General features: G+C 44.4%; 2 protein-coding genes across 2 annotated transcripts in view; one reads left to right on the plus strand and one right to left on the minus strand.

The window, feature by feature from the left end:
* Positions 1 to 21812, plus strand: part of LOC106594565 (formin-2) — a 137514-nt gene extending 115702 nt beyond the window's left edge. Inside the window, exons 15-19 of the mRNA XM_082978787.1 lie at positions 2526 to 2618; positions 7694 to 7745; positions 8612 to 8761; positions 18841 to 18922; positions 19052 to 21812. Of these exons, the coding sequence (XP_082834913.1) occupies positions 2526 to 2618; positions 7694 to 7745; positions 8612 to 8761; positions 18841 to 18922; positions 19052 to 19078 (404 nt within the window). The 3' untranslated portion in view covers positions 19079 to 21812. The remainder of the gene's footprint in view (positions 1 to 2525; positions 2619 to 7693; positions 7746 to 8611; positions 8762 to 18840; positions 18923 to 19051) is intronic.
* A 205-nt stretch (positions 21813 to 22017) lies between these two features.
* Positions 22018 to 24648, minus strand: part of grem2 (gremlin 2, cysteine knot superfamily) — a 28932-nt gene continuing 26301 nt past the window's right edge. Inside the window, 1 exon segment of the mRNA NM_001139944.1 lies at positions 22018 to 24250. Within this exon segment, the coding sequence (NP_001133416.1) occupies positions 23746 to 24249 (504 nt within the window). The 5' untranslated portion in view covers position 24250 and the 3' untranslated portion in view covers positions 22018 to 23745.

Below are 24648 nucleotides of genomic sequence, written 5' to 3' on the forward strand. Positions count from 1 at the left end.
TTCTGTTGGGTTTAAACGGTGGTGTTGTGCTACAGCAGAGGAGGATATTTGGTTGTTACAGTACCAGAATAACCCGGGGTCTCTCCATCCATCCCCCTCTGTTATATTGGTGATCTTCAGAGGTGACTGTAGGCTGGGTCTGTATTACAGACAGATGGTGTCGAGCCTACTGAGATGTGCTCAACCCAGTGTGCTCTGGAAAGAACAACATGGCCCTCCCTCACACAGGCTATAAAGGTCAGGTAGAGAGAGGGCGGTGACAGTCCAGCTGGGATTTAGATTGGACGCTGACACTCTGACTAATTCATTTTGGCCCACTGATTGGTGCATGACTCTCGGAGCTTCACGGAAGTTTTAGAATAGATTCCAGAATTCCACAGCATCAGTCTACATTCAGGGGTTACCAGGGGCGACAGGTGAATGGGGTCAGAATGTTGTTGGATGATTTGCCTTCGCAGCCACATGCAGTACCTTGACAGAACTTCCCAAAATTACAATCAAATTGTATTTGTTACCTGTGCTGAATACAACAGGTGTAGTAGACCTTACAGTGAAATGCTGAATACAACAGGTGTAGTAGACCTTACAGTGAAATGCTGAATACAACAGGTGTAGTATACCTTACAGTGAAGTGCTGAATACAACAGGTGTAGTAGACCTTACAGTGAAATGCTGAATACAACAGGTTACAGTGAAATGCTTACTTACAGGCTCTAACCAATAGTGAAGTTTTATAAGAGATAATAATAACAAATAATTAAAGAGCAGCAGTAAAATAACAATGTGGAGGCTCTATACAGGGGGTACCGGTACAGAGTCAATGTGGAGGCTATGTGCAGGGGTACCGGTACAGAGTCAATGTGGAGGCTATATGCAGGGGGTACCGGTACAGAGTCAATGTGCAGGGGCACCAGTGTCAAAGTAATTGAGGTAGTATGTACATGTAGGTAGAGTTATTAAAGTGACTATGCATAGATAACAGAGCAGCAGCAGCGTAGACGTTAACTGCCTATGCAAATAGTCTGAGTAGTCATTTGATTAGCTTTTCAGGAGTCTTATGTCTTGGGGGTAGAAGCTCTTTAGAAGCCTCTTGGACCCAGACTTGGTGCTCCGGTACTGCCTGCCGTGCGGTAGCAGAGAGAACAGTCTATGACTGGGGTGGCTGGAGTCTTTGACAATTTGTAGGGCTCTGACACCGCCTGGTATGGAGGTCCTGGATGGCAGGAAGCTTGGCCTAGGTGATGTACTGGGCCGTTCGCACTACCCTCTGTAGTGCCTTGCGGTCGGAGGCTGAGCAGTTGCCAACCAGGCAGTGATGCAACCTGTCAGGATGCTCTCGATGGTGCAGCTGTAGAACCTTTTGAGGATCTGCGGACCCAGACCCATGAGGATCAGCGTTGAGGATGTGTTGTTACCTACCCTTACCAACTGGGGGCAGCCCGTCAGGAAGTCCAGAATCCAGTTGCAGAGGGAGAGGTTTAGTCCCATGGTCCTTAGCGATGAGCTTTGAGGGCACTATGGTGTTGAATGCTGAGCTGTAGTCAATGAATAGCATTCTCACATGGGTGTTCCTTTTGTCCAGGTGGGAAAGGGCAGTGGGGAGTCCAATAGAGATTGCATCTTCTGTGGATCTGTTGGGGCCATCTGCAAATTGGAGTGGGTCTAGGGTTTTTGGGATAATGGTGTGATGTGAGCCATGACCAGCCTTTCAAAGCACTTCATGGCTACAGACTTGAGTGTTACGGGGCGGTAGTCATTTAGGCAGGTTACCTTAGTGTTCCTGGGCACAGGGACTATGGTGGTCTGCTTGAAACATGTTGGTACTACAGACTCGGACAGAGACCGGTTGAAAACGTCAGTGAAGACACTTGCCAGTTGGTCAGCGCATGCTCGCAGTACACGTCCTGGTAATCCGTCTGGCCCTGTTTAAAGGTCTTACTCACATTGGCTGCAGAGAGCATGATCACACAGTCGTCTGGAACAGCTGGTGCTCTCATGCATGTTTCAGTGTTACTTGCCTCGAAGTGAGCATAGAAGTAAGTTATTTAGCTCGTCTGGTAGGCTCGTGTCACAGGGCAGCTCTTGTCTGTGCTGAGTCACATTTATCAATGAATAATAGTTGACCCAGAAAGGTTAGTTCCGCTCTAAGTAGAGGGCCCATTTCAGGGATGTTAGAGAACGGGGTCTGGGTAATAGTTGACCCAGAAAGGTTAGTTCCGCTCTAAGTAGAGGGCCCATTTCAGGGATGTTAGAGAAGGGGTCTGGGTAATAGTTGACCCAGAAAGGTTAGTTTCTCTCTAAGTAGAGGGCCCATTTCGGGGATTTTGGAGAAGGGGTCTGGGTTCATGTGAAACTATAGCTAGGTTAAAATAACTGGCTTGCCTGGTTAAATAAAGGTTAATTAAAAAACATGTCAATTGTGATTATTTTTTTTTTTTTCCCCCTCTTGAAATCAGCCATTTGTATTGCCATTCTGTGGCCATCAGCCATTTTGTAAACAGTTTAGAGTTATCTTGTCATTCCAGCATGCAACACAGAGGTGGAGAAGGTGTGTAAAGTGTCATCTGAGGATCACCTGCAGCCCTTCAAAAACAAGATGGAGGAATTCCTCAGCCAAGGTAGGAGAGAACACACTACTATAGACACACACACACTACTACAGAGACACACACACACACACACACACTACTATGGACGGACACAAACACTACTATAGACACACACACACACACACACACACACACACACACACTACTATGAACGGACACACACACACACTACTATGAACGGACACACACACACACACTACTATGAACGGACACACACACACACACTACTATGAACGGACACACACACACACACACACTACTATGAACGGACACACACACACACACACTACTATGAACGGACACACACACACACACACTACTATGAACGGACACACACACACACTACTATGAACGGACACACACACACACTACTATGAACGGACACACACACACACTACTATGAACGGACACACACACACACTACTATGAACGGACACACACACACACACACTACTATGAACGGGGACACACACACACACACACACACACACACACACACACACACACACTACTATGAACGGACACACACACAGACTACTATGAACGGACACACACACACACTACTATGAACGGACACACACACACACTACTATGAACGGACACACACACACACTACTATGAACGGACACACACACACACTACTATGAACGGACACACACACACACACACACTACTATGAACGGACACACACACACACACACACTACTATGAACGGGGACACACACACACACACACACACACACACACACACACACACACACACTACTATGAACGGGCACACACACACACACTACTATGAACGGGCACACACACACACACACACACACACACACTACTATGAACGGGCACACACACACACACACACACACACACACACACACACACACACACTACTATGAACGGGCACACACACACACACACACTACTATGAACGGGCACACACACACACACACTAATATGAACGGGCACACACACACACACACACTACTATGAACGGACACACACACACACACTACGACTATAGACACACATACACACCCCCACACACACACGCTACTTTGGACACACATGCATACATACACACACACACACACGCTACTATGGACACACACACTACTATAGACACACATACGCACCCACACACACACACACACTACTATGGACACACATACAGCGGGGGAAAAAAGTATTTGATCCCCTGCTGATTTTGTACGTTTGCCCACTGACAAAGAAATGATCAGTCTATAATTTTAATGGTAGGTTTGTTTGAACAGTGAGAGACATAACAACAAAAATCCAGTCTGTTTTAAGCCATTTGCTTCCTAAACAATGTTTTTCCTACGATTTTGTATTTTGAAATATTGTGGTAGGCGTGTTTGACTGCTTTTCACTGACCGCTGCAACTCAACAATCAGCTGTTTTGGGGGCTGGCTGTTTTGGGGCAGAGAGAGACTTTCATTGTGTAATGATTTTACTGAGTTACAGTTCATATAAAGAAATCAGTAAATGTAAATTAATCTCTGGATTTCACATAACTGGGCAGGGGTGCAGCCATGGGCTGGGCCTGGGAGGGCATAGGCCCACCCACTGGGGAGCCAGGCCCCAACCCGCTGGGGAGCCAGGGGCCCCCCCAACCCCCCTCAGATGATCCCGCTGATGAGGAAGTTGGACGTGGACGTACCGGGCGGGCGAGTTACACGCGTTCTGCTGTTGTGAGGTCACTTGGACATACTGCAGCTTATGGTGGAGAAACATTGGATTTCTATCGGTATTTTTGGGGGGGTTCAGTGGAGATACTGATTTCTATTGGTATTTTTGGGGGGGTTCAGTGGAGATACTGATTTCTATTGGTATTTTTTGGGGTTCAGTGGAGATACTGATCTGTACTGGTGGTTTAATCTCACCCAGTGGACTTCACATTATTCACTTCTTGATGATCTTCCCCTGAAATGTGCTAATTCCAAATTTCTCACATTCATTACCCAACCACCCTGTTTTCTTAAGGAAATGATGTCGACCCCAGTTGAAAGCAAAATCACTGAGCAGCAATTTCATTGAGCAGTAATTTCACCTATTGAGAGGCATTATAAATCAAAGTGACTCAGGGCATCCTGCTTGATTGTCGTGGCAGACTATTCCGGGCTCAGAGCTGTCATGGGTCTGGTTAGGGTCTGGGTTAACTGGTTGTGATTTAGCCCAGACCAGTAAGAACCCAGCGACACTTAAAGGTGGAAAACTCCACCCCAACAAAAAATATTCTGGTTTTTGTTTCATTAGTCCATTGTTGACATAGTCCCAAAATGTTTTGTAAGTCGCTCTGGATAAGAGTGTCTGCTAAATGACTTAAAATGTAAATGCTTGTCAGCACCCAAGTTTTCAAAATACCTAACTTTCAAAATACAGAAATCATCCCCGTATGATGCATTTTTTTGCATAATTTGATGCCGTGTTTTGCATCATATGAATCAAAATAGGTTATACAAGGATGGTTTCTGTATTTGGAAAGTTACATATTTTGAAAACTTGGGTGCTGGCTGACAGTCCCAAAATGTTTTGCTTATGTCAACAATGGACTAATGAAACAAATACCCAAAGAGGTTTTTTTTGGATAGCGTTTTCCTTTAACACAGTGGATAATGCCTCGTGACCGTTGACGTTCCGTCCACCTGGAGAGATTTTGGTAACCTTCCATGGCCGTTCATCTTTGCCTGTGACCCATGAGGACCTCAGGGTCTGGGGTGTCAAGGTTTAATCCCTGAGCTGTCTGTCTGCCTGGAGGTCTGAGATGTCAGGGTTTCTGCCACCACCTCCCCTCCTTCCACCTCCCACGCCGAGAACCACACTGCTGCAGGCTGCTGGGTCACTCTCCAGTCCCTTCAGCTTCACGGTGGAATTTCTCTTTTTTTTACCCACAACTGGGATCAATTTGTCAGAGAGCACCCAGGGCACTGACCCCTGATACCCCACTGCAACCCCTGATGCCCCTGAAGGAGGCCCTACTTCATCCCCTGAAGGAGGCCCTACTTCATCCCCTGAAGGAGGCCCTAACTTGCTCCCCTGAAGGAGGCCCTAACTTGCTCCCCTGAAGGAGGCCCTAACTTGCTCCCCTGAAGGAGGCCCCTAACTTGCTCCCCTGAAGGAGGCCCCTAACTTGCTCCCCTGAAGGAGGCCCCTAACTTGCTCCCCTGAAGGAGGCCCCTAACTTGCTCCCCTGAAGGAGGCCCCTAACTTGCTCCCCTGAAGGAGGCCCCTAACTTGCTCCCCTAAAGGAGGCCCCTAACTTGCTCCCCTGAAGGAGGCCCCTAACTTGCTCCCCTGAAGGAGGCCCCTAACTTGCTCCCCTGAAGGAGGCCCCTAACTTGCTCCCCTGAAGGAGGCCCCTAACTTGCTCCCCTGAAGGAGGGCCCTTACTTGCTCCCCTGAAGGTGGGCCCTACCAGAGCCACCGGTCGCGTAGCTGACTGCACTCTAACGTACAGTTATTCAGGAAGTTCCAAGCGGGTTGTAGGCTATGATGTATGACAGCACCCACACACTTTACATTGAAATGGCAATCTAAATGGTTGTTTTCTCTCAGTGCAGGTCTCCCTGACTGGGAGGTAAAGGTTGTCTTGGGGCAGGTCTCCCTGACTGGGAGGTAAAGGTTGTCTTGGGGCAGGTCTCCCTGACTGGGAGGTACAGGTTGTCTCGGGGCAGGTCTCCCTGACGGAGGTACAGGTTGTCTCGGGGCAGGTCTCCCTGACTGGGAGGTAAAGGTTGTCTCGGTGCAGGTCTCTCTGACTGGGAGGTAAAGGTTGTCTCGGTGCAGGTCTCTCTGACTGGGAGGTGAAGGTTGTCTGTCTGAAGCCGTGACAAGAAGAGACCGACTCGTGTCCAGATAGAATTGTCTTAGAAGCTTGTTTGCATGTGGTGGTTGTTTGTAATATGAGGTTAAACCAGACTGTGTTAACGGGTTATCTGACCATGCAACCAACCACAGGGATAGAAGTCAATTCTCAACCGTCACAAAAAGATTCCGGAACACGTTGTTTATGATTTTTAAAGGGTTTTCCATTGGAGCTGGACATTTAGTGTAATACCTGGCAGGCAATAGCACTTCCAAAGAATACACGCTAATTAGAATGACATCACATCCTGCCGTTAAGAACTGGAGGAACTCATGTTGCTGTAAGAGATGTTGTTCCTGTCTAACGTCATCGTATTATGATTTAATGAACCGGCTTTAATTACACCTTTTAGTTACACGCCCGTTACAAAGTAGTAACAACGGGTCTAAAACTGTTGCTCTGCTGAACGGTTAGGAGGCATCGCAGAATTCATCCTGTTCCTTAGTGTACTACTTCTATCCAGGGTCCATAGGACTCATCTAATATAGTACACTACTTCTATCCAGGACTCTCATCTAATATAGTGCACTACTTCTATCCAGGACTCTCATCTAATATAGTGCACTAATAGGGGTCCATTTGAACTTGGTCTCTGTGTAAAGCAATAGGTTCCACCTGTAGACCAATCGGATGGTTTAGTGAGGGACCACAGAGGTCATATTGTTTACTGTACAGCACCAGTCAACAGTATAAACACACCAAGTCATTCAAGGATTTTAGTTTATTTTTACGGTTTTCTACATTGTAGAATAATAGTGAACAACTATGAAATAACACATATGGAATCATGTCGTAACCAACAAAGTGTTTAACAAATCAAAATATATTTTTAGATTCTTCAAAGTAGCCACCCTTTGCCTTGACAGCTTTGCTCACTCTTGGCATTCTCTGCCAGCTACAACCCAGCTACTACCCTGACTGAGAGACCAGGCTGTTCTGAGACCTGTCAACAAACTACCCAACAAACTACCCAACTACAACCCAACAAACTACCCTCACTGAGAGACCAGGCTGTTCTGAGACCTGTCAACAAACTACCCAACAAACTACCCAACTAACTACCCTCACTGAGAGACCAGGCTGTTCTGAGACCTGCCAACTTACTACCCAACTAACTACCCAACTACAACCCTGACTGAGAGATGAGAATTCCTACTTATAATAACCACTGTTGTCTTTCATGTTTTCTCTCTTGCAGCTAAATCTGACCTGGAGGTCCAGGAGATGCAGCTCAGCGACACTCACAAGTTGTAAGGAACCGTTTCAATGCAGTCATAACACCTGGACCTGCCACTTTAACAGATATTCACACATTCTATACCCACTGGGCAATGGTTGAATCAACGTTGTTGAATCATTGAAATGACGTGTGACCAACGTGGAATAGACGTTGAATTGACATCTATGCCCAGTGGGTAGCAATTAATTTTTTTTTGGTCTGTTTTTTCTTCTGTGTTTAAGCAATTAGTGTTGTCAAAAAGAGCAGCATAGTTATGTTGTCTAATATAGTTATGGTGGACAGTGTTGTTGTCCAACGTAGTTACGATGGACAGTGTTGTTGTCCAACGTAGTTACGATGGACAGTGTTGTTGTCCAACGTAGTTATGATGGACAGTGTTGTTGTCCAACGTAGTTATGATGGACAGTGTTGTTGTCCAACGTAGTTATGATGGACAGTGTTGTTGTCCAACGTAGTTATGAGGGACAGTGTCGTCGTCCAACGTAGTTATGAGGGACAGTGTCGTCGTCCAACGTAGTTATGAGGGACAGTGTCGTCGTCCAACGTAGTTATGAGGGACAGTGTCGTCGTCCAACGTAGTTATGAGGGACAGTGTCGTCGTCCAACGTAGTTATGAGGGACAGTGTCGCCGTCCAACGTAGTTATGAGGGACAGTGTCGCCGTCCAATGTAGCAGCGTAGTCTGACAGTTTGGAATAAAGTTGAGTTTTAAGGTAGTAAAGCTCTATGTTTTGGGAAACCCCTTTTTTAATGAATACCTCATTTGAAATATGAAATGGCGTAAAGTATTTATTTCCACATCCTTAAACAAGTTCTATGTATGTGTTTCTATACCGTCCGTCTGCATTGGTTATTCCATAATGGTGTTTTGTTGTAGATTCTTGGAGCTAACAGTGTTCTACCAGGTGAAGACTAAGATGGGAGAGAAGGAGGTTTCCCCAAACACCTTCTTCTCTGTGTGGCACGACTTCTCCTCCGACTTTAAAGACCTGTGGAAGAAGGAGAACAAAATGATCCTACAGGAAAGGTACCAACCAGTCTTGTATATTTTTTTCAACACCCAGATGTTTTTAAAATTCGATCATGAGTTTATTATGTACAGGTTACTGTGTAAGAATTCAAATCAAAATCATATTTTATTGGTCATATACACCTGGTTAGCAGAGGTTAATGCGAGTGTAGCGAAATGCTTGTGTTTCTAGTTCTCACTGTGCAGTAATATCTAACAAATAATCTAACCATTTCACAACAACTACCGAATATACACACAAGTGTAAAGGAATGAATAAGAATATGTACATAAAAACATATGAATGAGTGATGGCCGAACAGCATAGGCCAGATGCAGTAGATGGTATTGAAGACTGGTGCTTCGTCTCACTGAAACTCATTGAGACCGTTTTGGTTACTTTCCAGGAATCAGAAAGGCATCAGGATTAACTTGTTGGATACATGATTTTCTTCTCTGTTTTTAAAAGAAGAAATGTTACAGATAAATGTGTTTTCCCCAGGGCTTTATAGGGGCTTTATACTGTTTGCACTTGAAGTGTATTTATCTTCTAAGAGGTTGATTTCTACTCTGTCATCACTGCTGGCCTTTCTACCAGCTTGACTCTGCTCGGTCTTCAGTGTAGAGAATCATCCTACCATCTAAACCGCCGTGAATTAAATATATTTTTCCTAACAAAAATATTGTACTTTCAGCTGTTTGAAGCTGGTGTTTTAAAAACGCGAAAGTCTGACGCGAAAATGAAACTTAATGGAAGCATAGAAATAGTGCACATAGAGCAGATCTACCGCTTCTTAAGACTTGTTTTCAACGAGAATGACAGATCTATAACCTACACATCTTTGTGAATTTGTTTTTCAGTGGTCTTGGTGTGTGTGTGTGTCCTATTCTGTTCCATTGGTATTCCATCACTGTTGTTACACCCCTGGTTGAACCGTGATCTCCCATAACGTGCCCCTTATGTTTAATATCAGATAATATCTCTCATTTAAAATCCATTCAAAAAGCAGGCAAACCTGTCCACTGAACCACATCTCTGTATTCAACCCCAATATTAAAAATACTAAAGGCTGTGTCCCAAATGGCACCCTATTCCCTATATAGTGCGCAACCTTTGACCAGGTGTCCTTTCGGGAGTAGGGTGCCGTTTGGGACAGAGCCTAGACTGGTCCGGTTAGCTTCCAGTGGTTCGATGAGGTTTCCTGATAATACAGAGTCAACAAAGTAGAAATGAGGCCCAGACCCCAGGGTACTATTTGTTACATTATACATTACAAACCACCAACCACTAAAGGACAAGAGATCACACACATACACACACATCTAGCTTCTCTCTATCTGGGTCTGGCACGATAATGTATCGTTTCTGTCTGGGTCTGGCACGATAATGTATCGTTTCTCTGTCTGTCTGTCTGGATTTGGTACGATAATGTCTAGTTTCAGGTTACCCTGAATGCCTAGAGTACGTCCCTTGCGCTGCTCAGCAGTACAAGAGGTGTGTGTGTGTGTGTGTGTGTGACACCGCGGTGCCCTGTGAGAGACGTACAGATGTTGGGCTCATGGTTTCAGGGCATTAACCTGGAGAGGCGGGAAGCAGTTTGAAAAGAAAACATCAGGAGTCACTCACATCATCATCTTGTTCCCATTGGGTTGGTTTGTTCAGGCAAATTAACTGTTTGTTTTCCCATAATTGCAGAGGGAACTTCTGACCCCAATACTGCATTCTAATAGGTAACACTTCTGACCCCAATACTGCATTCTAATAGGTAACACTTCTGACCCCTGTACTGCATTATAATAGGTAACACTTCTGACCCCAATACAGCATTCTAATAGGTAACACTTCTGACCCCAATACTGCATTCTAATAGGTAACACTTCTGACCCCAGTACTGCATTATAATAGGTAATACTTCTGACCCCAGTACTGCATTCTAATAGGTAACACTTCTGACCCCAGTACTGCATTATAATAGGTAACACTTCTGACCCCAATACTGCAAACCTCTTGGGGCTATGTGGGACGCTAGCGTGCCACCCGTGGTGCACCCTATCAACAGCAGGTGCATTTCAAGAGCGGCAAATTTGAAACCAAATAAATGTCAAAATTCACATTTTTCAAACATACAACTATCTTACACCCTTTGAAAGATAAACATCTCCTTAATCTAACCACGTTGTCCGATTTCAAAAAGGTTTTACGGCGAAAGCATAAAGTTAGATTATGTTAGGAGAGTACATTGACAATAGCTTTGTGTAGTGTTTTGTCAATTCAAAGACAGCAGTCACCAAAACCATAAAACCAGCTAAAATGATGCACTAACCTTTGACAATCTCCATCAGATGACACTCCTAGGACATTATGTTAGACAATGCATGCATTTTTAGTTCTATCAAGTTCATATTTATATCCAAAAACAGCGTTTTACTATGGCGTTGATGTTCAGGAAATCGTTTCCCTTCAATAACCGGCAGTCAAGTCAGCACCACAAATTAAATAATTAAAATTAGAAAACATTGGTAAAATATTATATTGTCATTTAAAGAATTATAGATTTACATCTCTTGAACGCAATCGACTTGCCAGATTTAAAAATAACCTTACTGGGAAATCACACTTTGCAATAATCTGAGCACTGCACCCAGAAAAATACGCTTTGCGATACAGACAAACGGCCATGTTGGAGAGATCTAAAATCGAAAATACTATGTAAATAATCCATTACCTTTGATTCTCTTCATCAGATGTCACTTCCAGGAATCCCAGGTCCATAACGAATGTAGTTTTGTTCAAAAAAGCTCATAATTTATGTCCAAAAAGCTCCGTGTTGTTAGCACATGATCTAAGCCCGCCGGACTTCACTTCATGAACGAGGGGAAAAAATATATTTACGTTCGTTCAAACATGTCAAACATTGTATAGCATAAATCATTAGTGCCTTTTTTAACCTCTCTGGGCTAGGCGGGACGAATTCGTCCCACCTACGTAACAGCCACTGGCAGCCTGTGGCGCGATTTTCAAAACGTTAAAAATCCTATTACTTCAATTTCTCAAACATATGACTATTTTACAGCTATTTAAAGACAAGACTCTCGTTAATCTAACCACACTGTCCGATTTCAAAAAGGCTTTACAACGAAAGCAAAACATTAGATTATGTCAGCAGAGTACCAAGCCAGAAATAATCAGACACCCATTTTTCAAGCCAGCATATAATGTCACCAAAACCCAGAAGACAGCTAAATGCAGCACTCACCTTTGATGATCTTCATCAGATGACAACCCTAGGACATTATGTTATACAATACATGCATGTTTTGTTCAATCAAGTTCATATTTATATCAAAAACCAGCTTTTTACATTAGCATGTGACGTTCAGAACTAGCATACCCCCCGCAAACTTCCGGGGAATTCGCTAACATTTTACTAAATTACTCACGATAAACGTTCACAAAAAGCATAACAATTATTTAAAGAATTATAGATACAGACCTCCTCTATGCACTCGATATGTCCGATTTTAAAATAGCTTTTTGGTGAAAGCACATTTTGCAATATTCTAAGTACATAGCCCAGGCATCACGGGCTCGCTATTTAGACACCCGGCAAGTTTAGCACTCACCATAATCATATTTACTATTATAAAAGTTTGATTACCTTTTGTTGTCTTCGTCAGAATGCACACCCAGGACTGCTACTTCAATAACAAATGTTGGTTTGGTCCAAAATAATCCATCGTTATATCCGAATAGCGGCGTTTTGTTCGTGCGTTCCAGACACTATCCGAAATAGTAAAGAAGTTGCGCATGGCGCAATTCGTGACAATAAAATTCTAAATATTCCATTACCGTACTTCGAAGCATGTCAACCGCTGTTTAAAATCAATTTTTATGACATTTTTCTCGTAGAAAAGCGATAATATTCCGACAGGGAATCTCCTTTTCGGCAAACAGAGGAAAAAATCCCAAAGGCGGGGGCGGTCGGGTCACGAGCATGAGCCCAGTGTCCCTTGATCGGCCACTTGAGAAAGGCGATAATGTGTTTCAGCCTGGGGCTGGAATGACGACATTCTGTTTATTCCCGGGCTCTGAGCGCCTATGGACGACGTGGGAAGTGTCACGTTAGAGCAGAGATCCTTAGTAAATGATAGAGATGGAAATGAAGTTCCAGAAATGGTCAGACAGGCCACTTCCTGTAAAGGAATCTCTCAGGTTTTGACCTGCCATTTGAGTTCTGTTATACTCACAGACACCATTCAAACAGTTTTAGAAAATTTAGGGTGTTCTATCCATATGTAATAAGTATATGCATATTCTAGTTACTGGGTAGGAGTGGTAACCAGATTAAATCGGGTATGTTTTTTATCCAGCCGTGTCAATACTGCCCCCTATCCTAAACAGGTTAACCAGAACATGAATAATATTCAAGGTGGACGAATGCATTCTCTTTTAAAACGTATTGGAACGAGGGTACCCAACATGACCTCGCGTGCCAGAGTCTAATCGGCCATCACCGTTCCAAGGCTCTTGTTCGGTCAGATCTCATAGTAGAAGACTCAAAACACTTTGTAAAGGCTGGTGACATCTAGTGGAAGCAATAGGAAGTGCCAAAACATTAATCAGCCCCTGTGTGTTTCAATGACATAGGCTTAAAGGTAATTCAACACATCAGGTATCCACTTCCTGTCAGAAAATGTCTCAGGGTTTTGCCTGCCAAATGAGTTCTGTTATACTCACAGACACCATTCAAACAGTTTTAGAAACTTTAGGGTGTTTTCTATCCATATATAGTAAGTATATGCATATTCTAGTTACTGGGTAGGATTAGTAACCAGATTAAATCGGGTACGTTTTTTTATCCAGCCGTGAAAATACTGCCCCCTAGCCCCAACAGGTTAAAATAGGTAACACTTCTGACCCCAGTACTGCATTATAATAGGTAACACTTCTGATCCCTGTACTGCATTCACCGACTCACATTGACTCATCGTGGCCGACTGTGTGATTTTTCTCTCTCCGTGGCCGACTGTGTGTGTAAGACTCGTAAGGCCGCTGGGCCAGACGGAATACCAGGGGTCGTTTTTCCAGAGCATGTGCAGACCAGCTAGAAAGTGTCTTCGTTGACATTTTTCAACATCTCCTTGTTCTAGTCTGTCAATTTTCCCTGCCATTTTCCCACCATTTTCCTTGTTCCGAAGAACTCCAAGGCAACCTGCCTAAATGACTGTCGTCCCTGTAGCAATCACGTCTGTCACCATGGAAATGCTTTAAAAGTTATGTCACACATCAACACCATCGTCCCGGTCATGTAGTACGCTTGACTGTACGCTTGTTTATCTGTAACTCTGTTGTTGTTGTTTGTGTCGAACTGCTTTGCTTTATTCTTGGCCAGGTCGCAGTTGTAAATGAGAACTTGTTCTCAACTAGCCTACCTGGTTAAATAAAATAAAAAATAGTGTCTCTCTGGCCCTCTGTGTGTGTGTGGCCTTATCACACGTCCAATATATGAAATCATTAAAATAAGATTTTCAACAACAAAAGAATGTTACAAAAGCTGTACAACATTTATCCTAAATCTAAACCATCGGGTTGGTGAATAAACATTGGTGTTTTAATAAAAAGGGTTTCAACATGAAATATCTTCTTCTTTGACTACTGTCGGTGCGTATTTGTGGTTGTTTTGGCGTTAGACTGGTAGGCAATCGGGACATGTTATCGTTAGGATGAGGTGCTGAGTTCATTAAGAAATCTAAATGTTGATTTACATCTTTTCATTAATCAGGCTCTTTTCTCTTGAACCATATTGGTCTATCTACTAGAGACTCATGGGCAATATGGACTTATTATTATTATTATTATTATTTTAAAAGGAAATCTTTATGAAAACGTTTGTTATTGAAATATAAATTAAGAAAGTTGCGATAGATTGTCACAGATTTTCTGTCAATTACGAAAATTACTGAAGATTGTGGTAACTTTGGTAAACTACTGGTAGTTTTGCAACCCTATGGCTGATACATAGAACCCCTGGCCTTCAGACCTCCTGAGCTACAGAAGGACATGTCCAGGTTAGGAAGGTTTCTCCCAGGGGACATGTCCAGGTTAGGAAGGTTTCTCCCAGGGGACGTGTCCAGGTTAGGAAGGTTTCTCCCAGGGGACGTGTCCAGGTTAGGAAGGTTTCTCCCAGGGGACGTGTCCAGGTTAGGAAGGTTTCTCCCAGGGGACGTGTCCAGGTTAGGAAGGTTTCTCCCAGGGGACGTGTCCAGGTTAGGAAGGTTTCTCCCAGGGGACATGTCCAGGTTAGGAAGGTTTCTCCCAGGGGACGTGTCCAGGTTAGGAAGGTTTCTCCCAGGGGACGTGTCCAGGTTAGGAAGGTTTCTCCCAGGTTTATGAATATTTGCCCTACTTACTCAGCCATGTTCCATACTCTGTTTTCAGGGTTTATATTAATACATTGTTCTGCCTCTTGGAATATATTCTAGATATATCAGATCAGTTATCTTTCACCACCCAGAATATGTAAACACCAAACACACGCTCCCTTCCCTAATCACTGCTGTCCTCTGGTGTGGCAGCCAGCCCTCATAAAGCAGGCAATGTGTCAAGAAGAGCCTCATTACAACAACACATGTCCATTTATGGTCCTGGAGACAATCACTGATTCTGTTGATGGTTTGGAGGTCAAGGAAATTAGACATGAAATGCACAGCATTCCTCCTTTCCTCTCCCTCCTCTACCCTGCCTCCCTCCTCTACCCTGCCTCCCTCCTCTACCCTGCCCCCCTCTCTCTCCCCTTCTCCCCTCTCTCTCCCCTTCTCCTCTCCCTCCTCTAGTGGGAGAAGGTGTCAGAGTTTTGGTGGCAGGATAGTCCCCCTCCTCCAGTACTTAATGAAGGGAAGCGCGGGGCTTGTGGACAGGTGCTGGGTAGAGAGGGTGTCAGAGTTAAGAACTTCCAACCACAGAGATTTAACATCTGGCTACAATTTAAAATCTGTCAAGAAGAGGATACTCTTTCTCTCACTCTCTCTTACTGCTGCCGCTCGCTCTCTCACCTCTCTCTCTCGTACTGCTGCTTCTCTCTTACTGCTGCCGCTCGCGCTCTCTCCTCTCTCTCTCGTACTGCTGCAGCTCTCTCTTACTGCTGCCGCTCGCTCTCTCTTGTACTGCTGCCTCTCTCTTACTGCTGCCGCTCACTCACTCTCCTCTCTCACTACTGCCGCTCGCTTTCTCCTCTCTCTCTTACTGCTGCCTCTCTCTCTTACTGCTGCCACTCGCTCTCTCTCTCTCGTACTGCTGCAGCTCTCTCTTACTGCTGCCGCTCGCGCTCTCTCTTGTACTGCTGCCTCTCTCTTACTGCTGCCGCTCACTCACTCTCCTCTCTCACTACTGCCGCTCGCTTTCTCCTCTCTCTCTTACTGCTGCCGCTCGCTCTCTCCTCTCTCTCGTACTGCTGCCTCTCTCTTGTACTGCTGCCTCTCTCTTGACGTTCGCTCTCTCTCCTCTCTCTCGTACTGCTGCCTCTCTCTCGTACTGCTGCCTCTCTCTCGTACTGCTGCCTCTCTCTCGTACTGCTGCCTCTCTCTCGTACTGCTGCCTCTCTCTCGTACTGCTGCCTCTCTCTCGTACTGCTGCCTCTCTCTCGTACTGCTGCCTCTCTCTCGTACTGCTGCCTCTCTCTCGTACTGCTGCCTCTCTCTCGTACTGCTGCCTCTCTCTCGTACTGCTGCCTCTCTCTCGTACTTCCGCCTCTCTCTCTCTCTCTCTCTCGTACTGCTGCCTCTCTCTGTTCCTTCTCTGCTGCTTGCACACTGGAAGAGTAGTTCAGTTTCATGATATCCGGTTGTGGCAGTTTGACTGAATATTGTGAGAATATTACTAGCCCAGGTTGAGTCCATCAGCCCTCCACAGTGGAAACCCTACGGCCTTCATTATTAACCCTTCCACCCCCCTCCTCTTTGGATGACAAATCTCTTATTTTTTTTTTATTTTATTTTAAAAAAATTACAGCTTTTCTGCTACATATACATTTGACATATATGGTACTTTTATATAAAGCGGTCACATAACAATAATACATTTCCAAACATAAACGATTTAATCCCACCCTTCAGCCACTCTCAGCCCATCCCACCTATCACCATAGACCTCAGCTCTTTAATCCCACCCCTCAGCCATGCTCAGCCCATCCCACCTATCACCATAGACCTCAGCTCTTTAATCCCGCCTCTCAGCCCATCCCACCTATCACCATAGACCTCAGCTCTTTAATCCCACCCCTCAGCCACGCTCAGCCCATCCCACCTATCACCATAGACCTCAGCTCTTTAATCCCACCCCTCAGCCACTCTCAGCCCATCCCACCTATCCCCATAGACCTCAGCTCTTTAATCCCACCCCTCAGCCATGCTCAGCCCATCCATCTATCACCATAGACCACCCTCTCAGCCCATCCCACCTATCACCATAGACCACCCTCTCAGCCCATCCCACCTATCACCATAGACCACCCTGTATGGCTTGTTTAAGGGCTATACTGTATTTTAAACATTTTATTTTCAATTAGTCGGAAATGAGAAGTTGTAATCTGTATAAAGGCAATGTTTGAACAAAGGAGGAGCCTTTCTTAATAATCGACTGGAGAACCATTTAAGTATAACTTATGTATGAGTGAAGCTTTTAATATTTAATAATTTTAGCCCCCCAAACTCCTATTCATTATATTAACATGGACGTTTAGTTTCAAATAAAGTGAAATATTTTTTGCTCATATGATTTAAAAAACAAGTCTTCTTGAGTAGGCAGAGCCATTAGTTGGTAAGTAACTGTGATAGGATCAAAGAGTTAATCAATGTCATTTTTCCTTAAATAGACAAGTACTTACCTCTCCATGGTTGCAGAATCTTAAAAAAAAGGGTAACTTTCTATTGAAATTAGTTAAGTATTTTTATATTTTTTGAAATGTGAATACCAAGTACGTCTACTTCACCATCCACCCATTTTATTGGTAAACACTGTATTTTAACGATCCAATACGTAATATGGTACACTTGTTATAATTAGGTTTTAGTCCAGAAAAGTAATCAGAATCTTGAGACTATGCAGGGATCCAGATTTCTAGTATTTCATTGGCCTTAATTAATAGATATGGAGACAACGGACAGCCTTGTTTTACTCCTCTTAAATGCTCAATACTTTATGAGAAGTAACCATTATTTACTATTTTACATCTGGGGTTGCTGTACATAACTTTAACCCCCTCACCCCTCTCTCCTGTATAAGAGAATCACATAAATTAAAGTAATCCACGCATTTAAATATAAATTCTAGGCGTACTTTAATAAAATCTGCTGGTATCTTCGATGTTTTATAATATTCAATTGTTTCAAGTAATTGTTGTATATTATCTCCAATATATATATTGTCCATGGGAGAAAAAAAAAACTGGTCTGATCAGGATGAACAATATCTGGTAAAACCTTTTTTCTATGCTATGCCTTTCACCAGAATTTTGTCATTACAGGGCTGGTTAATAGAACTCCTATTATGGTCTGTCTGCCTTTTGTCTTTACCACTCCAGCTCTGGAATGGGGAGCCCCTGTTCCTGATGGGAATGGAGTTCCTTCCCTGATCCTGTTACAACCAATCATTATCCAGGAGCACACAGGGCCCCCCGGCTCATGACCTTGAATACATAGGCCTGTGTAGAAGGATCAGTGTGTCGGCCCGCCATGGCTGAAGGCCTGTGTGTCGGCCCGCCATGGCTGAAGGATCAGCGTGTCGGCCCGCCATGGCTGAAGGATCAGCGTGTCGGCCCGCCATGGCTGAAGGCCGGCAGGAGCTTTTAAGGGGGATTATACTGTTTTTTGGGATATACTGTCCATGGTGCCCCAAATGTTGTATGAAGGTGGTGGAAGGTTGGCTAGATGATGGAGCTGGTATCAGGAGAGCATTGTGGGTTTTCACCTATGACCCAGATGTAAATGGTAGCTGACTGCAGTGTGTCATGTGACTGCAGTGTGTCATGTCATTTAAGTCATTTAGTGTGACTGCTGTGTATCATATGACTGCTGTGTGACGTTGTGTTTCTGCGATACAGACTGAAGAAGGCAGAGGAGTGCTTCCGACAAGCCAAGGAGAAGGCTACCTACAGTGTCAAACCCAAGCATGCCTCGGGAATCGTAAGTGATCGACCTCACAATATAATTGGCCATTATTATACAATGACTTTTGACTTGATTGAGTCTTACTCACAGTTAAAACCTGAAGAAAGTATATCTGACCATTTAAATTATAGTTTTTTTTCACAGAAAGCCAAGCTGGGCATGAAGATTTAAGATTGGTGGACGTCCATTTTTACTGTCGAGCGAGAGAGACGAGGAACAACCAAGTTGGACTGCATGTACTACTACAGATGAATCACTTAGGCTTTAGAACAAGAACCAAATGACACACTTTTCCCTATATAGGACACTACTTTAGACCAGGGTCCATAAGGCTGTAGTCTAAAGTAGTGCACTACATAGGGAATACGGTGCCATTTGGGACATAAGATACTACTTTTTTTTTTTTTTTTACTCCAAGCAGCTGTCAGTCTGTCCATCTCCCGTCCTCCTGCCTGCTCTATGGGACCGACTCTGCAGGCTTCTGTTATTAGCTCGTCAGACACACAAACATCAACATCCAATCAGAAAGAAGAGGGAATCACCATGAGGTCAGAGGATGTCATTATACCAGAACTATATTTATAGTGTGATTCCACAGGGACATACTAAAGGATGCCTGCTGTAGAGATACCTGGAGCCACCTTCTCCACAGGGACATACTAAAGGATACCTGCTGTAGAGATACCTGGAGCCACCTTCTCCACAGTCCTACCCCCTACCGTAGAGATACCTGGAGCCATCTTCTCCACAGTCCCTACCCCCTACAGTAGAGGTAGCTGGAGCCATCTTCTCCACAGTCCCTACCCCCTACAGTAGAGGTAGCTGGAGCCATCTTCTCCACAGTCCCTACCCCCTACAGTAGAGGTAGCTGGAGCCATCTTCTCCACAGTCCCTACCCCCTACAGTAGAGGTAGCTGGAGCCATCTTCTCCACAGTCCCTACCCCCTACAGTAGAGGTAGCTGGAGCCATCTTCTCCACAGTCCCTACCCCCTACAGTAGAGGTAGCTGGAGCCATCTTCTCCACAGTCCCTACCCCCTACAGTAGAGGTAGCTGGAGCCATCTTCTCCACAGTCCCTACCCCCTACAGTAGAGGTAGCTGGAGCCATCTTCTCCACAGTCCCTACCCCCTACAGTAGAGGTAGCTGGAGCCATCTTCTCCACAGTCCCTACCCCCTACAGTAGAGGTAGCTGGAGCCATCTTCTCCACAGTCCCTACCCCCTACAGTAGAGGTAGCTGGAGCCATCTTCTCCACAGTCCCTACCCCCTACTGTAGAGATAGCTGGGAGCCATCTTCTCCACAGTCCCTACCCCCTACTGCAGAGATACCTGGAAGCCATCTTCTCCACAGTCCCTACCCCCTACTTCAGAGATACCTAGAAGCCATCTTCTCCAGTCCCTACCCCCTACAGTTGAGGTACTCACCTGTAAATACCAAACATGTTGCCTGTTTAAGCTTACTACATACCATGACAAGATTTGTGTTTTCCAAAGCAATATAAATGTGTATGTCTCACTGAAACGGTGATCGTATATACATATTAAAAACACAACCTCATTGGACTGTGTATGTGAAGAGAAACAGCAGAACGTTCTAGAAGGAAAACGAACACAGCCGTTGTCCAGGTTACGTCCCAAATTGCACCCTATTCCCTATATAGTACACTACTGTTGAACAGGGCCCATGCACCCTATTCCCTATATAGTACACTACTGTTGACCAGGGCCCATGCACCCTATTTCCTATATATAGTACACTACTGTTGAACAGGGCCCATGCACCCTATTCCCTATATATATAGTACACTACTTTTGACCGGGACCTATGCGCACTATGTAGTGTTCCATTTGGGATGCAAGCCTCTAACAGGTTGATGTTTGGTGATGTTGGTTTTAGGCCGTTGATCTCACAGAGAGAGTAATTATTGACCCTTCTTAATCCCCAAATGGATGGCAGCAACCAAGTCGCCTTGAATGTTCTCAACAAGCATTGGAAATTAAACGTGGTATTTGGGGGGTGGGGAATCAGCTTGTTACCCATAGCTGAGTGTTCTTAGAGCAACATAATAACCTTGAGTAATGGACTTGTGTCCCAAACTGCTCCCTATTAACCTATTTAAGTACATTTACTTTGCATTAGGGCCCATAGTATAGTGTTCTATATAGGGAGCCGTTTGGCATACGGACATGATGTCCAACGTTGAGCTCAACTTGATTCGTGTGTCCGGCTTAGAAGAGCTGTTTGTATCCTTCCTGACGAGTAGAGAGGTTTACCCACTGAAGCTCTTCTCTGATCCCTGTTCACTCAGTCTAGAAGACACAGCTTGTAGAATAGACTTCTGGGCATGTTTTACTCACTTAACAAAAAAAACATCACTTCAAATACATATTTCTACTCTTATCGAAGGGGGAAAAATAAATGACAATTTTTTGGGTGTAAAACTGTAAATGTATAACTTATTCCCTGTTTTCATTTATCTGAAGTGATGCCATGTTAGTCGGTAAGAAGACATTTCTAATGTATGTGAGGACAGAGAGGGTTATGGGAAATGTAGTGTGTTGGTTTGATAAACATTTTGTTAATGTAAGATAGTGAACAGTCCTAAAGGAATGTTCATTTACATTGAAAAGTGCATTCAAATAATTGACTTGGTTACTAAAATAATATATTTAAAAATGCTTTTATCAATGTAAAGTAGTATTGTATTCTTTATGTAACATATTTTTGTAAAGATTTTTATTTTCTGTCCCCCAGCATGTTAAATCATCATCCTGGAGTTGTTGGATAAGGTTTATTATTGTAAAATGTGTTCGTATCTTACTGGATCTCTGCTTGTTTCTGGGAGCAGCAATGTCACTTATCTACAATAAAAGGAATAAATTCAGAGTTTTGTTGTGGTTTGCAGGTTGATTTGTAATCTCTCTTTTTTGAAGGCCAGCGTTCTAATCAGAATGGTGTCCTGAAAGATACGTACGTAAAACCAGTCTTCAGACTCAGTGTTGTTGAGATGCAGTTAACTTCCATCTTAACCTTTTACAATACTGACAAAAAAGTTAAAACAAAACCACAATGAAAACACAAAACAACACCACTTGTTTCAACTTCGGTATAGATTTAGCATATCATTTATTAATTTAGGTAATGATAAATGTTATTATAATGTAACATTGTAGTGATATAATCTCTCTAAATCTAATAATGTGATATTTATTTGTACAGAATGATATATTGCCTGTGGAACCCCCAGGTAGTCTGTTACTGCAGTAGGTCTACTACTAACCCAGTCACTCTATTCAACAACCTTCTACCCTCTGTGGAACCCCCAGGTAGTCTGTTGCTGCAGTAGGTCTACTACTAACCCAGTCAGTCTCTATTCAAAAACCTCCTACCCTCTGTTGAAACCCCAGGTAGTCTGGTGCTGCAGTAGGTCTACTACTAACCCAGTCAGTCTCTATTCAACAGCCTCCTACCCTCTGAAACCCCAGGTTGTTTGGTGCTGCAGTAGGTCTACTACTAACCCAGTCAGTCTCTATTCAACAACCTCCTACCCTCTGAAACCCCAGGTAGTCTGGTGCTGCAGTAGGTCTACTACTAACCCAGTCATTCTATTCAACAACCTCCTACCCTCTGTGGAACCCCAGGTAGTCTGTTGCTGCAGTAGGTCTACTACTAACCCAGTCGGTCTCTATTCAACAACCTCCTACCCTCTGTGGAACCCCCAGGTAGTCTGGTGCTGCAGTAGGTCTACTACTAACCCAGTCAGTCTCTATTCAACAACCTCCTACCCTCTGTGGAAACCCCAGGTAGTCTGTTGCTGCAGTAGGTCTACTACTAACCCAGTCAGTCTTTCCTACCCTCTGTGGAACCCCCAGGTAGTCTGGTGCTGCAGTAGGTCAGCTACTAACCCAGTCAGTCTCTCCAACAACTTATCTCCCAGAGTCCCTCTGTGGAATATGCTCATATTCATTAGGGCATACATTAGCAACACGTTTTGTAGTTGAAAATGTAGCATTTTGTATTGGACAAGTCCCTTTTTGTTTGTCAGTTTTCTTCCATTTGAATATGACCCCGCTCACCGACAGGCTGAGGAGGAGACCTGTGGTCCAGGTAAATCTGTTTCTGCAGAGATGGTAGAGGAAGTGAGATGTCTCACTCTGCTTTTTTTTTTTCTTCCTCTGGTTCATATACAGTCAATGAACAAAGTAGACCAGAACGAGCTGCTATCGCATTGTCGTCTATGGGAGAGGCACCTTCTTAAGCAGTCTGGAACTGTGACCGTTTTGTTTTTTTACAAAGTAAAATGCCTGAGTAAGACATCATTTATCCACCATCTTTGAACTGCAGAGTGTATATAGTCATGGGTTAATTCGGCCTGGGTTGTAGAAATGTCAAGTTTGTCTCATGTGGGGGGGGGGGGGGGGTAGCGTAGCCTAGTGGTTAGAGCGTTGGGACTAGTAACCGAAAGGTTGTAAGATCGAATCCCCATGCCGACCAAGGTAAAAAGCTGTCGTTCTGCCCCAAGTTCCTAGGCCGTCATTTGAAAATAAGAATTTGTTCAGAACTGACTAGTTAAATAAAGGTAAAATAAAAAGATCAACGCAGAGCTGCTCCATAGAAATGTCTCATGCTCAGTACTTCTAAAGAAGAGTAGGCCCCTTCAGGTTTTATGTATTCATTCTATGTGCCCGTCAGTAAAAGGCATGTTCTACACCCTCATGTACTCAAGTCTTGTACAAACAGTTTCCTGTGTGGTGCGATGAACATCTGGATAGTATCTAAGGATTGTCCAAGATGATTTTTTTTTTAAAAAGAGAGAGAAGCAGGAGGGAGACGAGTATCACTGCTTCCCAGAGTCACTGACGGAGACCGATATACAGCGACACTGTTTGACTCTCTGGATCTTACGGTGCCTGAAGGGTGGCTGGAGGTCGGGACAGTCCAGCTCGACGGTCAGCGTGGTGAACCGCTGCGGCCGACAGAAAGCACAGGACCGGAAAGAATCGTGCTCCGTCTTAACGTGCCGTGGGATATAGAAGGAGTTACACTGGCCGTAGCAGAACCTGTTGATGACGGTACGACTGACACAGCCCTCCTCGCTCACGGTCTGACGCAGCGGCTGGGTCTTGCACCAGTCGCTCTTCAGGTACTTCCTCTCTGTGACGACGAGAGCTTCCTGGCTGGAAGCAAGTATTTCCTGTTTACGGGTGCGTTTGTCAGAGGTGTTGCCCTTCCCCTTGAAAGGGTTGGGGATGGAGCCCTGGAGGCGGGTCTTGCGGGTGTCGCCGCCCACCGCACACAGGATGCCTGCAAGCAGGATTGACAGAACAAACTGCTGGTACATCCTGACAGAGAGAGAAGAGAGGTTAGAACAAACTACCTGTACATCCTGACAGAGAGGTTAGAACAAACTACCTGTACATCCTGACAGAGAGGTTAGAACAAACTACCTGTACATCCTGACAGAGAGGTTAGAACAAACTACCTGTACATCCTGACAGAGAGGTTAGAACAAACTACCTGTACATCCTGACAGAGGTTAGAGCAAACTACCTGTACATCCTGACAGAGAGGTTAGAACAAACTACCTGTACATCCTGACAGAGAGGTTAGAACAAACTACCTGTACATCCTGACAGAGAGGTTAGAACAAACTACCTGTACATCCTGACAGAGAGGTTAGAACAAACTACCTGTACATCCTGACAGAGAGGTTAGAACAAACTACCTGTACATCCTGACA

The sequence above is a fragment of the Salmo salar genome, chromosome 01 (assembly GCF_965601325.2).
Source record: "Salmo salar chromosome 01, fSalSal1, whole genome shotgun sequence".
Classification (NCBI taxonomy): Eukaryota; Metazoa; Chordata; class Actinopteri; order Salmoniformes; family Salmonidae; genus Salmo; species Salmo salar.